The 17644-nt window shown below is 38.0% G+C and overlaps 1 protein-coding gene across 2 annotated transcripts; it reads left to right on the top strand.

Annotated features, from left to right (window-relative positions):
• The first annotated feature begins 962 nt into the window (after positions 1 to 962).
• Positions 963 to 14862, top strand: LOC5515553 (PAT complex subunit CCDC47). 2 transcript variants are annotated; one of them, XM_032385244.2, is made up of 15 exons: positions 963 to 1272; positions 1998 to 2041; positions 6074 to 6130; positions 6580 to 6776; positions 8587 to 8633; positions 8930 to 9048; positions 9206 to 9271; positions 9476 to 9577; positions 10124 to 10231; positions 11105 to 11190; positions 11261 to 11319; positions 11433 to 11542; positions 12091 to 12168; positions 12397 to 12486; positions 13103 to 14862. In XM_032385244.2, the coding sequence occupies exons 1-15, from the start codon at positions 1029 to 1031 to the stop codon at positions 13172 to 13174; spliced, it is 1479 nt and encodes a 492-aa protein (XP_032241135.1). In that variant the 5' UTR covers positions 963 to 1028; the 3' UTR covers positions 13175 to 14862. The 2 variants fall into 2 exon arrangements, with proteins under 2 accessions (XP_032241135.1, XP_001635664.2); XM_001635614.3 differs by having other exon boundaries at positions 965 to 1272; positions 1995 to 2041.
• Positions 14863 to 17644: the final 2782 nt, after the last annotated feature.

Below are 17644 nucleotides of genomic sequence, written 5' to 3' on the forward strand. Positions count from 1 at the left end.
ATCGCATGACAAGAACTTTTTCCTTGCTCCGTGCTTGTATTTAGCCGCCTTTATGGGGCCGAGTGAGGCCTGGGAGTTGCGCGGCTGACTGACTGGCTGGCTGGCTGGCGAGTGACACCACAGGGTACCCGCGCAATGACCACAAAACCAAGTCGCATAGTTATACCATATTTCTATACCTATAGAGCTCCGCTATGATGCTAGATAGGCAAATTATCGGTAACCTTTCTGGGTAACTATCTACCTACATAAATGTGCGCCCCGGTATGTGCAAAGGCATGCCCGTAAACAGGCACAGATTGCGTCCGGCTTGGCTTAGATTTCTAAAGGTTGGTTCACACTTGGACGTAAAAGCAGCACATGTAATTTTCCGATTCTCACTGGAACGCAAGCGCAGGACGAAGCACAAGAGAACGTATGATTTTCTTGTGCTTGCGCTAGTGTTTGACTGATTCTCACTTGCGATGCGCTTCCGTTTGCGCTCTTAAGTGAGAACCAACCTTAATGAATCGCACCAACACTCTGATATACAGATGAATGCTTTCCATATTTATTCCAGTTACACTGCTATACACGTCTGATTTTAAGTTGAGGCTGGGTTATTCTTTTTTTTTTTTTTGGAGCAGTAAAAGGCTGAAAACGGTCTAAGGGATATATCTCAGGGCATATAAAGATATAATGGTTGCAGTGTTAGCCATTTTATCTGGTATTTTGACTGTTTTGATGAGAGCCGATACTGTTTTTCCTACCACAGTGGCCGGATGCATTATCTTCAAGCCGAAGACTGTTTTCTAATTATTAGGTTGCATTTCTACATATTTGGTTTCTCACGGCTGACACCCAGGGTTCCCGAGGATGGTTTATCGAGGACCGGGCGATAGGTTCGCGCATGATGCCCTCATGTCGGGGGGCACCCTGTGTTAATTAATATCTGCCGAGTTACCAGGCCCGTTTGGTCTCGCAAGGCCTACAGGGTAACAAAGCCGCCATTTTTACTCAGGTCTCATTCAGCCGCGAACCGAAGCAAAATGGCGCTTGTAACCGGTTGTATCAAGTCTTTACGACCATGGTTCATTATGATTTTGATATTCTTGGTCTTCTTTCTCGTATATGTTACCTCTACAGAAGATAACGGAGTTACCTCTAACGAGAATTCTAATGATTTTGCGGAGTTTGAGCAAGAGGGCGAGGAGGAAGAAGAGGACGTTTCTGATGCAGAACCGCAACAGGAATCTAATTCTCCTCAAACCGGTCAGCCACCAAACAATAAGGGTGAGTTATGGACGGCGCACTGTAGTTTAAGGATAAGGCAATAACATGGTGTTTTAGTTGGTTATGAGTCAGTCACCGCGAAAATAATGTAAGTTACTAGCTATAGTTAATAACACGTGAAAGCACTCTCTTCAAGTATTTCTCTTAAAATATAAAACTGTTAATAAATTGTAACACGCCGAAGTGCTCTGCGTAATTTATTACAAAGTGTTTATGTAGGCATGCTTGTTTTGTGAAGGTAGATTTAGAAATTTGCGTTAATTTTGTTTCTAATTTAATAAACAAGTGAATAAAATAGTCTAAATACCAAACAATGATGAGTACCTGACTTACTTTATAAACCAATTTTGCTATTTTTGGAACATTTCAAGAAACATTGCACTGTGAGAGTTCATGTGCCCTGTATAAGCCAACACACTATACTCTCACTTTCCATGGATGTATGTCTTAAAATTGAAAAGAAAAGAAATTGAAACAAAATTATCTTAAATGAAGCACAATGGTCAACTTCTGCACTGAACCAACAATGAAATTTCACTTTTATTTTCCATAATTGAGTTTCGAGAAGAGTAAATCTTGTTTCTTACTTAGGTCAATGAGAGAGTGACTTGGAACAAATCTTTAAAATATACCCTTGTTTGATATGCCTTTTTCACACATACACATTTTTGTGGTGGTTCTTGATATTATTATTAAATGGAGAAATCCGTTTTTAAATCCAGAAGAGCCCCAAGAAGAGGAAAAAGATGAGGAAGAGACATCTATTGAGGTATTTATGACCAATTGGTTCCAGTCCAACACCAATTTTAAGCGGATACCCTGTGGGGCCCCATAGTCCTAGAAAAGTGGTATAGCTATACAATAAAGTTCCAGTGGTCACAATGGGATGCCTGTGTTTTCCGTATGTCCTTTCCTTTGCGTCTCTGATTGGTCAAAAATCAAGTTGGGCGAAAGTGGGAACGTGGGCATACTGGAAAAAACGAACACGCTACAAAGCCAAAGCTTTATATTATATAAGATCTTTATTAAAAATAATCCCGACAGACAGACGTGGCGGGTTACAAACCATTAACTACTTATATACTTCTCTACTAAATAAGGTTAAAAAGACATCTATTTACAAAACAGCGTTTGAAACGCTCAGTCTTTACTTGCGGCAAGATAAAATCATGCCTCCTTTTCCTCAGGCTGCGGGTTTTTCGTTTCGGCAGCATGCAACTCAGGCAGTGGTTGTCATCTGATGTTATCCTCTCCCATAGTTTGACGTCCCTATCTGATTATTTCTGCAATTGGTGTGTAACTGGTTGTGTACTCGTATCTAGCAGCACGCTTATAAAAACGATTGACTTGCAATAAATACTTGCTGTCGTATACACAGGCCCAGACTTCAATAGCATAATAGAACAGGGACATAATGAGACTGTCAAACAAAAGAGTAAGTTCTTGCATGGTGTATCCATAAAATTTACAAACTCTTAAAATGTATAACCTACTGCTGGCCTTAGAAATCATTTGTTCAAAATGAGTGTCCCAATTACATGGTTATTCATTGAACGTCACGCCTAGTAATTTAAGTTCCTCTTTCCTACTTATGGTCTGGTTCAGGTTCTGGAATGGGCTTCTTTGTCCTCCCCCTGACTACCATTTCCCATGTTTTGGAGAGATTTAGCGTCATCCGATTTTCCTTTGACCAATCCTTGATATTCTGAACTTCAACTGAAGATAAATCAGCAGAGTTATGTCGTTGAGGAATGCTCAGCGTGATGTCATCAGCATACTTAACCAAGAGGATCTTACTAGGGTTGACCGGGATAATGTCGTTCACCATAATAGAAAACAAGACAGGTCCCAACACAGTCCCTTGAGGAACACCTCTGTCGATCTCTACAAACTTCGTTGACACTCCATCCACCCCCACCCTTTGTTTACGGTTACCCAAAAAGCTAACAATCCAGTTAATGACATAAGGACTAATGTCATAGGACTTAAGCTTTCTGCATACTATCTCATGGGAAACAGAGTCGAAGGCCTTGCTAAAATCAAAAGAAAATACTCTGACGAAGTCAACGTCCTTGTCTAACCAGTTTAGCCAATGGTGCTGACACTTAAGCAAGGCCATGGTGGTATTGTGGCCTTGCTTATAGACAAACTGATCAGATCGTATTTGTGAGTTCAGAGCAGATGACACTTCTTGTTTGCAGACCAGCCTTTCGATGATTCTCATTATGATGTTAGTCAATGATATAGGGCGTAACTGATTGCATTCGTGCAATGGCGATTCTTTGGGAATGGGTGTCACGTTAGCTAGTTTCCACAGAGAAGGGACCATTTGATGTTTCAGAGAGCTGTTGAAGATTTTGGTAATGACAGGTGCCAGGTGATGGCCGTAATCCCGCCAGAGCCAATATGGGAACTCATCAGGCCCAGAAGCAGTTCTCTTTTAATGAATTAAGAGATTTGTTACTGCATGCTTGTCGTTAGAAGGGACTTTGCAACCCTCAGGTATCGGCACTAGCGCCGGAGCTTTATATGCATCATCCGTGTTAATGGCCTGGAAATAGGTGTTGATTTCATCAGGCTGTAGCACTATACTAACAGGAGTCCCCTGCGATTTCCTTTCCGTAATCCTATTCGCTACGTCCCACCACCCCTTGGAGCCCCTAGAGTGTTCCTTGCTTTCATTCTGAACAGACATCACCTGGTTCATGCGGATTAATTTATTAATCCTTTCTTGGCGTATGGTGTTCTCAGCCTCGCTGCCAAACCGTGAAGTCTTGTTCCTGATGTTACAGAGATGTTTGACCAAGGGCGACATATAGGGTGGGTCCCTGGATGAGATTTTGACCTTGATACAGGGGAAACTTTGATCAAACAAATTCCACAACCTGTCATTCAAAGTTCGTACGCATTCCTCAGGATTCTCAAAAATGAAATCTTCAGCCCTCTTCAGCTTTGAAATCTCTAATTTCGAGTCCATAGCAACCTTGCTATGGTCACGTGTGTCCCTGAGGCTGACATATTTTCTGCTGGGTTTAACAGGGGCCAATGGCGGTACAGTGACAACAAGGTGGTCGGATCTTACAAGACCTTTGTTAACTGAGCCATGTTTCCATAGGAAAGGATAATTAGTGAGAAAGACATCCAGAATACGTTCTCCCCTGGTGGGGACCTTGACCATTTGGTGTAATGCATGTTGACGCGTAAACTCACTAATGTTCAACTGATTTATATCACCAGCTATGATGATCTTAGCATTAGGGTTCTCCAGTAAAATCTGGTCACAGGTATCAGACATGAAGTCAAGTAATTCAGCTGCATCATAGACTGGGTTTGGAGGGTGGTATACACTAGCCGCATAAAATTCCGAGTTTGGTGTTGTTATTATGCACACTGTCTCAGATTCAAAACTAGCAGCTACATTGAGCACTTTGATCTTCCAATCATTTCGGCAGATGATTGCAACCCCTCCACCAGCTCTGAGATCCGCTCGGTCCTTCCTCACCATCACATAACCATCAGGGCAGATCAAGTGCGATAGAATCTTTTTATCCAACCATGACTCAGAGACGAAGCATATGTCGATCTTATTTGAGCTCAGCTCAGCATAAAGAGCCAGGACTGTGTCAGGCTTGGCAAGAGATCTGGCATTAAGAACCATGCACTTTGGGACTATTCTAGGAGCAGTGGGTCCTGAGAAAGGTTTAATAAACGAGAGAGTTTGCGTTCGTGTCGTTTTCCTTTCGTGACAGCCATTGCGTGACCAATTTGAAATAACAACAGGAATCTTGTAAACTTTGCTGTTTAGCTTACATAAGCAATTCCACATGAGAAACCATAAAAATGGAAATTTCAAAACTCAAATTTCTGAATGGATTTTTTCACATTTGTACTCTCTTATGTCTAGTGTTTATGAAATCAACACTTTTTCCCTGATGCACATTCAGAGGGGGGCACCAAACAACTAGACCGCCAAAGGTTTATTGACTTGGGAACAAGGCCTCACGACCACTATGTGGAATTCTTGTTATATAACACTCAATATTAAAATCATAAACCATGATTCTATTCATGATTTACATCCATAAATGTAACTCCTTTAAAAAGTTTAACAAAAAATAGGTGCATTCTTGAAAGTCAACCTTACATAGAAAACATCTAACATCTAACATAAGATTTATCACAAAGATAAAAAAGGAAACCCTACAATTTTGTCCGGGTTGAATGATGAGAAATTATTATTTGGATAAACCTAAGAATTATGATTGTATCTTCTGAAAAACTATCTTCTGGAAACTATAAACATTTGTTAAAAAGTTTAACAAAAAATAGGTGCATTCTTGAAAGTCAACCTTACATAGAAAACATTTAACATAAGATTTATCACAAAGATGACAAAGGAAACCCTGTATAGTGTTTTGAATTTAGAGAATCTATGAATAGCACGATCATATTTGTAAAGTGTGTTATTATAATTATTATCATCCTTAAATCTTATTATCTTTATTATATGATTAACTATTTTTGTTGTTGTTAAATTTTACTTGATGATTTAGATTGTGCAATTTGGCCTTTTCCCTGCAATGCTATCCACTTGGTAGTTTCACAAATTGAATAACAGCTTTTGCATATTTAACTGGCAATGGTTGTAGTTTATAGATACAAACAATAGGTGATTTGTGGGGCTTTGCTTTACTAAATTTATCTAGTATGCAGACAAATTACAGTGTACTGTAAAAATTTAAATGTTTGCACCATTTTGCCCCATGCTAAAATGTCATACATTCCCACTTCCTCTTTGCAGTCCGAGGAGCCAGAGCCTGAGGAGTATGACCATTTCACAGATGAAGAAGAATTTGAGGTACACTAATAATAGTCAAGTCTCATGTGATCCATGCTTGAAGATCAAGCAGCCTTTGAAGGAACTCCCTAAAGATCTCTACTGTAGAAGAAAGGCTGTGGAATACTTTCTGTATAACCTAGTTTTAAGGCTTCAGAATGCCTGTGATTGGTCAATGAAATGTATATGATTCTAATTTTATACAGGATTAGAATTAGATTAGATTACTTCAGCAACCTTTTGGTATGTAAGGAGTTGTGCTTTTAGATTGCATTATCAGAATGTCTGTGATGGAAAACTACTAGTTTGAAGGGAGGAAACCCTTGCGTGGAAGTGCAGATTAAAGTAAAAGTGCAGAACAAAGAGTTTGTTTGTATATCGTTTTAGTAAAAGGTTAAAATCTAAAATTGTTGTAACATGTATAGAGAAGTCTGTTCAGTAATTAACGCCTTCCCACTTGTCTCTTTCAGGGTTACCACAAAGGGGAAAAGCCTGTTAAAGGGAAACCAGGACCACAACCCGACTTGAAGATAGAGAAAGTTCCTCTTCATCTGCGTGCTAATTGGGAAGGCTTCTATGTTGAGATCTTGACCCTAGCTGGGCTTGCTGCTTATGCTTTAAATTTCTTTGCTGGGCGAACAAAGAACTCAAAGCTAGCAACTGCTTGGTAAGTCTCATGCTGCAACAATTAACGAACAATTCCACACGAGAAACCAAAAATAATGGAAATTTCAAAAGTACATTTGTACTCTCTATGCCTAATGTGAAATCAACATTTTTTCTCCCCCCCCCCCCCCCCCCCCCCCCCTCTGGGTCTGGAAATGTGTAAAATCAGAAAGATAATACAATAAATTTTAAAAAATCATAGTAAGGCTACCCCCTCCCCCTAGAATTTATAGGCTAATTCTCGCCCTCCCCCTTAAAATTTAAGAGTTTTGGCTCCCCCTCCCCTCAGAATTTCTTCTTTATTGCCATCCCCCCTTCTTGGAAACTTGGGCTTCTGGAGAGAAATAGGAAAGTCCTTTAATAAGAGAAAAAAAGATGTTACACACATTACACAAGAGCGTTACAGACGTTGTACATCTGGTTGCATTACAGACATTGATGCCTTTTGAACAAGTAAAACACTTAATATTTCATATTTATTGTTTGATACATCACTCCAATCTCTCCAAATTATCTGTCAAGGACATATTGCAAAATTTGTGCTGTGAAAGCAGTTCACAAATTACTGTGTATTATTTGCTACATTTATGCATTATTACTTCCATAAAAGAAAATGAAATAAAATGTTGAGTGATTTGGCCACTTCTTTTGAGACTGGTTGTGAGATGCAAAAGCAAAAACAAGTGTATAACTTCTTCAAGAGATAACTATGCAAAAAAAGATCTGTAATTAAAAAAACATTCTTGATGTTTAGGCTGAAAATTTATAATACAAAAATTAGAAAAAGATAAAAATTCTTAAAAGCTGTATATAGTTTGTTTGATGAATTAGAGAGGATCGCTACTTAATCGTTTTGGAAATAGAATTTACTATAACATATGCAAATAATTTGTTTTTATCAACTGCATGGAAATTGTCTTATTGGTCTGCCTGTGGTTTTTAAAAACAATTATATATAACTGGATCTATAGATAAAAACAGGAAATTTACCAGTAGCTAAAAGAGAAAGTTGCCAAAAGATATATAAAATGCAATAATAATATAAAAATTAATTAAAGATTTACATTTTCACATGTGTAACGTCTGTAACAAAACATGTAACGTTTGTAACAGAACGTTTTCCTTTTTAGTTCAAGAATTATAGGTGCATTCTTGAAAATCAACCTTACAGTACATAGAAAACATCTAACATAAGATTTATTAGAAGGACAACATCCAAATGATTTTAGATTCACAGAGTTTTCAATTTAGAAAAAGTTTTTGAAAAAAGCAGTTTTTCTGATGTAACGTCTGTAACGCTAACAAAACTACAATTTAAAAATCAGAAAATATATCTTTAGTTATTTTTTTAACATTGGCATCTTAAGTTGATCAAGCCTTAACTAAAAAAACACAAGTATGATATTAAATAAAATGCAATGAAGATATGACATGATGAAATTTGAAAAATTTGTTCAAAATGTAATGTCTGTACAAAGAACTGCTCTAATGTTTTTTCTGTTAGTCTTAAAGTAATAGGTTGTCCTCTCAATCATTTCATATCAGTAAGCTTTGGAATTGTAAATGGAATTGTGATGTCACAGGCACACCTTTCGGCTTAGAGTTAAAGGCAGTTTTGCAGTATAATATTGTTTATTTACAACCCAATAGTAGGGATTGTTGAAAACATGTGAAAGCATCTCTGAAATACTGGTTATTTAGGAGTTCATATAAGCAAGAACCAACTTCTTTGTACTTGGTTTCTACATTTCGTAAGCTTACTAAAAAATGTTCTTATTTCTGTTTCTTACTTTTTATTAATGCTCTTTCAGGTTGAAATCTCATAAGGAATTACTTGAAAGTAACTTTCACATTGTTGGTAAGGGCTATTCTTTATTAAGGATACATCACACATGAACAAACAATTCGAAGTTTTACAGTGGTGTCAGAATCCCCTCCCCCCCCCCAAAAAAAAGCTTTACGAAAAAAAATAAAGAAAAACTTCTGACTATTGGAATATCCTGTACAAAAAAATACTTTAAAAATATGTCTTTTTGTCCATTCCTAACGTGATTATAACTGTTGCTTGCAGTTATGTATGGTAATATGAAGAAGCTACTGCTCACAATATCTACTTTTACATGGTCATGTTCTTTGGCCTTTATTCTATTCTAGGTGATGATGGCCAAGCAGAAGAACCACAGCAAGGCATCATGGTCAAGGAAAGTGAGAGCCTCTACTCACTTTGGTGCACTGGTCGAACTGGCTGCAACGGCATGCTAGTGGAATTGAAGGTATTTCCACTCAACTCAGGCCAGTTGTAGGAAGGCTAATACTAACCCTTGGTTAGGGTTTATCTAGTAGATAACTTTACTAACCTGTGTTTAGCTACAGTAGCCCCTACCTGTTTTTCAAATGTCTAATAATTTACACACTGCTCTCTTCTTCTAGCTGCAAAAGAGACATGACTTGGTCAATGTGATGTCTTACCTTGTCAAGCCAGTCAAGGACAGTATTGTGAGTCATTGCAATTTACATATTCTACACAACGATTTTGTGGAATTTGCCTTACAGAGAAATACTAAAAGAAAATTAGTGTCTTCTAAAAAGTGCAATAATAACTTTTTTTCCAGGAAATTTTGGGTTTTAAATTACCTATTAGTAATTGTTTTTCCTCACAGTTGTTATCAAAGGCATTGACCAAACATGTCTTTGTTCTAGACTGTGACAGTGCACATGACTGATGAGGAGATGGACAACTTTGTGTTTGCTATTGTCCCAAAGAAGACTGTCAGCAAAATGCAGAAGGAGCTTCAGGACTTGGTGAGAGGCTATCAAATTTAGTTTGTTGTGATGACTTAAGCCACAATAGCTCAAAAAGGTTACTGCTCAATAGGAGAAATGGGCTCAGCATTTGAAAGCAGATATCTGCTTCAAGAGATTTTATCAAATGCTGATAAAATGACACTTTCCTTTCAAGTACCTTAGTTAGGCAGCACATACATCATCCTGTACTGACAACTTTGAAAGTGTCTCACAGATTTTAGACTTGTTCATGGATTTATCCCAAAATCTCCTGTTATTGAGTCATTATCTTGGGCAAAATAAAATCTCCTGGTTTTACGAATCTCCTGGAGGTCGTTTCTTAAAGTTGCTGGTAATGTCTGGGCCTGTTAGCATACCAGGTGACTTTTCTTGTCTCCAGGATTATCACGTCTTGAGATACTACTCCCTGTATTGAAAAACTAAATTTCAGTTTATGTCCACACACAAAGTACACTAATATGGCCATGAGGCTTATTGTTTTAATGAACATGAAGTTAGTTAGTGTTTCTTACTTGTTGAGTGCTTTGCTATCCTGATCCACAGAGTTTCTTCTGTCCTGACAAGAAGAGTGGTGCTAAGTATGATCTCCCTGCATCACTGGTCATCCTTAGTGAATCTAATGAGGTTGCAAACACATTACTCACTCAACAGGTAAACATAATATCTTCTATCAAAAATACACAGATTGTTTATGGTTTTAGATTGGTGATTTGATTACCCACATTAATTGTAAAAGAAAAAGAAAATTAATTTGGATAGCATTACCGTTTGCTTGCAGAAGTCATCAAAAGTAAAAGTGGAATCTCTTATGTATTTTGTAGTCTGTTTTGGTGGTGTACATGTTGTTTTTTTCCTATAAGAGGAATCACAGAAAGTTTCTTGCATCACACCCTGCACAGGCAAATCCATGCTTTCTTGTAGGGAAGCCTTATCCTAAACTTAACCCAATTTTTGGCATAAATGCTACCAGGGTTAGGCAGCACTCCTAAAAGCGTTTTCAGCAGCATGATGCTTGTTTAATAGAATTTAAATAATATTACTAAGCAGATTTTATACCTAATTGATTTAATAGAATTTAAATAATATTACTAAGCAGATTTTATACCTAATTGATTTTCATGTGGCATGATGCTTGTTTAATAGAATTTAAATAATATTACTAAGCAGATTTTATACCTAATTGATTTAATAGAATTTAAATAATATTACTAAGCAGATTTTATACCTAATTGATTTTCATGTGGCATGATGCTTGTTTAATAGAATTTAAATAATATTACTAAGCAGATTTTATACCTAATTGATTTTCATGTGGCATGATGCTTGTTTAATAGAATTTAAATAATATTACTAAGCAGATTTTATACCTAATTGATTTTCATGTGGCATGATGCTTGTTTAATAGAATTTAAATGACATTACTAAGCAGATTTTATACCTAATTGATTTTCATGTGGAACATACTGAAAAAAAAGGGGGGCCTCCCTGCCCTTTTTCCTTAAACGTATAATCTTGTTTCCGTAGGTGACCAAAGCCATATCCAACCATGAAGACATGTTCGAGTCTCTGTTGTTCTCAGATCAGTATGTGGGGCCCAAGCAGGAAGATGAGTAAGTTGTATTAAAAAAAAACATGGAGTTGTAGCAGATTGTGCGTATTAAACTTTTTTTTCCTATTCAGAGACCAAGCTGCAGCCAAGCCATTGAAGCCCAAAAAAGTTTTGATTTTTAATTTTACAGGTGTGTTTGGTATATCTGTCTTCCCGAATTTTCTTTCCGTCACGTCGATGGGTTGTTCACACAGTTACTGTTTGTTGTAGTGGCATATCTAACTTTCTATCTCATGGTTCCAGTGGCATCAAAAGGCAACACCAAGGTCCAAGACATGGCTCGCCTGGAATCTATGATGAAGCTGGTCTTGCATTGTATCGACAGAGTCCGGAAGTTCCGTCTTGGCAAAGAGGTACATTCTGCATGGAAATAGTCACCCTTCTTCAAACCCACGTCCTTTTAAAGGCCTTATTAACCCTTAAATGTGTCCCAGAGTATCAATCATTCAAATTAGAACTAATATAGTCCTAATTATTATAAAAGCAAGACATATACACTAGTTTATAGCCTGTAGGCAAAAAAGGAGAAGAATAAAATAAAGAAGAAGTTGCCGGGAACTTATAAGTAACTACGAAAAAAGGTCATGTTTTGCAATCTCAAAATGCCAACAGTTTGCATTGTTCTTTATTGAAATGATGCAACAAAAACTATTGTTGAAGTACATAAACAAACAACCGACTTCTGCAGCCACATTTGATTACATTTGAAACCTCTTCAAAGTGCGCATTCTAAAGATTTATCCATCATTTATCCACTCATGGAAATACATTTTTTGTTGTAGCTATTTTGTTGTTATTTTTGTACTTTATCTGAACATTCTTTTAGTAAAACCATATGTTAGAGATAAGTATGATGGCAGGGGTTTTTGTTGTTTTATGGTTTGCTGGTGATCTGTTTTAGGCACGAGCTAAGGCTGATAAGAACCGTCGTGAGTTAGAGGAGAATCTCCTAAAGCAGACGCATCTCCAACGGCAAGAGGTAAATTGAAACTCAAGCAAATACTGGCGCTCGTAAGCAAATACCACGGTTTTCAAGTACACATGCGAATTCTGGGGTTTATGGCTCATCTGCAAATACAACGGTTTTCAAGCGAATTATACTAATGCAAATTCTGGGGGTTATGCTAGGGCTCAATCGTTCTTTCAAATCCCAAAAGTATTTTCATTGACATAGTGATATTTATCGATATTTAATGGTTTTCTACAGGCCGCCCAACTGCGTCGGGAAGAGAAGCGGCGTGCGGACAAGGAGCGCATGATGGCAGAGGATGATCCCGATCGACAGCGGCGTCTCGAGGTATGGGGTGGTTCTGTACTTACTGTCCTGGGCCCACTCGCATGCATTGTCACCAAGCCTGTGATTATACCAGTGAGAGACAGTCTGGGCCGACTCGCATGCATTGCCACCAATCCTGTAATTATACCAGTGAAATCTCGCTGATGTAAGAAAGTGTGAGAGTGATGACCTACCCGTGATATACAGGGTTCGGAGTATGTCCTCTACACTACAGGCTTTTTATATTCAAGTTTCCTAATCAAGAAGTTTTACAATTAACCAGTGCCAAAAAGTATTTTGCTCCACTCTCTACTGCAGAGTTTGAACGCGCACATGATTTTAGCGCCATTTTTGGATAATACATTTATTAAAGTTCTGTCTTTAACAAGGAGTTAAAACCCTGCAACTTTTAAACACGCAATTTGTCTCTAGTTTATTGAATTGAAAATGTTTGTGCAGCATGTACTACTAACATAGATGGTTTTATTGTCGAATTTATTGAATTTCGCGTTGGTTCCATCTAATTTGTTTCGCTACCGAGGCACATATCATTTGGATTGGATAAACGGCAGTAGAAAATTCATGGCACAGATCGGACACGGGGTCTTAAAATGGCGATAATCTCTGTTGATTTCAGGAGCGCGTCAACAAAGCAGAGGCCAAGAGACGAAACCCGTTCAAGATCAAGCAGATAAAAGCCCGTGGCTAATGAAGCCTCCTTTTATCTTGTTCCATAATCCACTAATGGATCTGTTATTTTTATGTTTATTTTAAGGCTTGCTGTGGGTTATTTACCAGCGCTTTACCATCACAAGAAAATCTTATTTTCTCACCAATGCCAAACAAAGTTTCTTCATTTCTTAATATAATTAGCTTATCTACCGTGCTCAAGAAGGTGATGTTCTGATAGGCATAAAACGGAATAAGGGAGTGTTCAATACACCGAGGGGGGGGGGGGGGGGGGGGAGGAGGGAATGTTTTCACTCAAGAGACCTTTTAAATTCTAGAGCCCCCCGTTTCATTGTACACAATTCTTTCGGTGCCCCCCCTTTCAGAACCCCAAAATTTTCAGACCTCCCCCCTTTACGATCTCGATAAACAAAAAGGTCTTTAAATCTGGAAAAAAAATACTGCGAAGTTGCAAAAGGTCTTTAAATCTGGAAAAAGAATACTGCGAAGTTGCCCTCCTTGCCCAAGTTGGTGATGATCCAGTCAAGTTCATCATTGTTTCAGAGTCTGACATCTTTTCTTTACAACTTTCGGTTTCGGCCCTAATACTTTTATAATTTTTTTTGCATGTAAAATCGTGTAATTTTTTTTCCAAATCACCCCCCCCCCCCTCCCCTCAAAAGTCAAATGGTCCGCCCCTGAGGACGCCTGTGAAGGAGTATGCATTTTTATAGATTTGTTTTTGTTAAGAATATTTTTCTGTATAAAAAAGGATAATGTCCAATGTATAGTCTAAAATACAGTATGTATACGTATCGTTTTGTGGATTTGCAGGCTCCACCACTGTTAAGAAGTTTATTTCCATTTTTTCCTGTTTAAGTGTTTTTCAAAATCCCTTGCAACAAAATGTAGTTGTTAAAGTGTAATAGTCAAGCCAAAACAACAGTGTATTAGTACTAAATAAACTAAATAGTATTTCAAGGGTTTTTGAAAACCACTCTAACTGATACTAAACTGTATCGGTAAATCTAACTGTTATATACTGTTATAGCTGGAAGTATCTTTATTATGGTCTATAAAGACAAAAGTATAAAACACATTGGTAGAGTGGTTTTCAAAACCCCGTGCAACAAAATGTAACTGGTAAAGCGTAATAGTCAAGCCAGAACAAAAGAGAACAAAGACCTTACAGTGTATTAGTACTAAAAAAACTAAAATAGTATTTCACGGGTTTTCGAAAACCAAGTTGAGAAGTACGGCTTCTAAAAAATTCAGAGCCCCCCCTTTGAAGGACCTTTTTTTTTCGTAGCTCCCCCTTTTGGTGGTTAAAAATGTTAGGAGCCCCCCCCCCCCTCAATATCCCCCCCCCCTTCCCCCTCGGTGTATTGAATGAACACTCCATAAGAGCGACTTTGATAACAACATTTGATGATTGAACTTAAATATGTTCCTATTGTTGACTCCAACTCATGCAGAATATTTATTCACATTCAATCGTGAGTTCTCCGATCGTTTGGATCGCTCATGAGAATCACTGATCGCCCCGGGGAAAACTTGTTGTTAATTGTTTTCTCTGCGGCAAAACAATGAGTCAAGCATTTTAATGTTTTCTTATTTTCATACCAACTAAAGCAGTTATACATTATGTGAAGGTGGTTAGGTTATTTGATGTTCTGAACTATGTTGAACAGAACATTTTTTCAATAAATTTAAACAATGCCTCCTCAATGGCTTGTTGTTTATTTACGACTTTCCCCTTAGGGACCCTGTAGAATGTTCGAGAGCAACAGGAATTCGCGCTTTCGTGAGAAATGATTGATTTATATAAAGCGCGGCAAAAAGACATCTGTGTTGAACATAAACTATAAACATTTGTATCTCCTTTCCTACCAGTTTGAGAGTATTTCTATCCCCCCAATGATAAACAAAATTGAAATAGCCATAGCTATGGATGTGTCTATGTACCAGTGTTTGGGGTACGTAAGCGTGTAGATGATTTGCCCAATGAACACCCCTAGAGACATGAGTGCTTCAAACACTGTATCGATGCTCAGCGTTAGCAAAGGCACACTTCTGAGACGCTTGGAGGTATTAAATATAATGTAGCTCAAAATACCATTCACAATAGCTGCTGTTCCAGACAGGATGATTAGAGATCTTGGTTGAAGTTCTTGCTTTGATTTAAAGAGGCTCTCACAAGAAATTCCAATTATTAAGGAACCGGAGAGAATAAATGACAGAGCAAAAAAGATGTTATTGATGCGTCCACGTCTTCGTTGCTTTTCCCTGCTTTGGTCGATATCTCTTAAACACCACAACACGACACAAGCTCCTATAAGCCCGTTAAATGCGTCAAAGCCCGCGCTTATGACCGATGAGCTTTGCCTGTCACCTCCTAATCGATCCTAAGGCAAATTCTAGAGTGGCGAACAGCAAAGAAACTACCGCGAATGTTATAACCAGGCATACAGCGATTTTTCTCCATTTTCTGAATTGAGGGTTGGTACGCAGTAAGGTCTTATCCTCTATCGAGTCGTGAGTACTAAATATTAACCAATGGCCTGAGCTGCCGTTTTCTTGATCCGATGCAAACACCGGCTTGACATTGGATGGAATATTGCATAAGCTTCCTCTGGTTTGGGTTGACTTATCTTCCTGGTCCTGTAATGGGGCGCTGTCCATTGGCGGTTCATGAGGGCGCAAGATTGACTCTCAATTGCTTCTGCAGTCTTATGACTGTGCTTTGGCTCTGTTGTTAAAAAGGGGACGAGTAAGTTATTACCTACTGAACTACACAAAAAGATAAGGGTTCTTTTGTTTTGGAGTATGGAAAACAATCGAAGTATTTTGTTTGTCTTCTAATCTTTGCTCATAATTAGAGCGCAGTCGTGTGGAAAATATAAGCACAACTGCTTATTTATTAATGCACAACTACTTATTGTCATGACACGATAACGCAGCAACATGCAAAACAAGCAATGCCCGTTCTGTATTAGTCTCCTGCGCAGCCGTCCTTAGCGTCACTAAGGACTGCTGCGCAGGAGACTAGTTTTGTGACACTATGATTAAACAAGAGCTACAGTTGAGTCCCGACAACTCGAACCTTCAAGGGAGTGCTTATTTAAATACCCTAAGGGGAGGGATGGGAAAATATTGTTGAGGGGGAGGAAATATATTGTTAAGGTTGGGGGTTGGAAAGATATTGTTGAGGGGAGGGGGTCTCCTAAAATTTTAACCACCCAAAGAAAGGCGGGCTCAGATTTTTTTATAGGTTCTACTAAAATATTTAGGGTTGTTAAAAGATGTCCTGTCTCCTGTATCACACCATTCCTCTCTCACCCTCTGAGGGATTTAATGAACACTACCGAGGGAAAAAGAAATTTAGTTCGAGACTTTGACTGTGCGAAAATGATGTCTCGCACTAAGCGATAGATAGATAGATAGAAACTTTATTAAAGTGTCATAAACAACCTCTAGCCGGGGATAAAACCCCTACTAATTGGGGGACACAAAAAAAGATAAAATTATAAAAATTATACTGATTATTAAAAATTTAAAATTGTAGATTCTTACTGATAAAGCTAAATAAATATATATATATATATATATAAATACATGTAAATTGATTGTAATCTATATGAAATTATGAAGAAAAAATGACTAGATTTAAAAATTATCATGCGGAACATAGGGCACAACCCTTACAATTTTCTATAAATTCGAAATCCTTTTTTCTCATAGTCACTTTAAAACTTTTTAAACTGTCAATTGATTATTCTGCCCTAGGTAGGCTATTCCATAGTTTAGCCCCCATATATCTTAGGGAATGTTTCCCGTAAGTGACTGTATTAAATCTTGGAATAACGAAATCGGACAATCTTAAATTATAGTTCGTGTTTTTTTTAGAAAACAAATCACTAATCCCAGATGGACAAAGGCCATTTTTAACTTTGTACATTAAGATGCAAATGTCTTGCAGTCTACGATTACGTAGAGTAGATAAATTAGCCTTTATTAATAGTTCGTGGTAAGTGCAATTCCAGTCTTTAAAAACAGCTCTTAAGGCACGTTCCTGTAAACGCTCAAGCTTCCTACTATCGCTTGCCTTACAAAAATGCCAGGTCAAGTGGCAGTATGTCAAATAAGGCAACACAGCAGATTTATAGAGAACTAGTTTAGCGTTTGTAGGTATCAAGTTCCTGAGTCTCATCAGCACACCGATTCTTCTGCCAGCATTTTTACATGCTATGCTTATATGCTCCGAGAAATTGAGTTGAGAGTCTATTGTAACTCCTAGTAGCTTTAGGGTGTCCGCTGACCGTATTTCCTGGTTGTTGATAGAAATGCGTGAGATCGAGTCCACGGAGGCGTTTGCCTTTTTACCATAACCGATGCTTAGTGTTTGGTATTTCTTGAGGTTACCAGCCAACAAATTGGACTCGTACCACCAACTATGCCGGTTTACGCCCGCTCATAAACAAGCGCATCAAACAGACCACACGAAAAAGAT

Source organism: Nematostella vectensis, chromosome 2 (genome assembly GCF_932526225.1).
Source record: "Nematostella vectensis chromosome 2, jaNemVect1.1, whole genome shotgun sequence".
NCBI lineage: Eukaryota > Metazoa > Cnidaria > Anthozoa > Actiniaria > Edwardsiidae > Nematostella > Nematostella vectensis.

Bases quoted from the DNA above. Each gene is read 5' to 3' on its own strand.
- LOC5515553 (XM_001635614.3), top strand. From the start codon at position 1,029: ATGGCGCTTGTAACCGGTTGTATCAAGTCTTTACGACCATGGTTCATT. The intron at 11,320-11,432 runs GTGTGTTTGGTA...TCATGGTTCCAG, and splicing joins TTTGATTTTTAATTTTACAG to TGGCATCAAAAGGCAACACC. The intron at 12,487-13,102 runs GTATGGGGTGGT...TGTTGATTTCAG, and splicing joins ATCGACAGCGGCGTCTCGAG to GAGCGCGTCAACAAAGCAGA.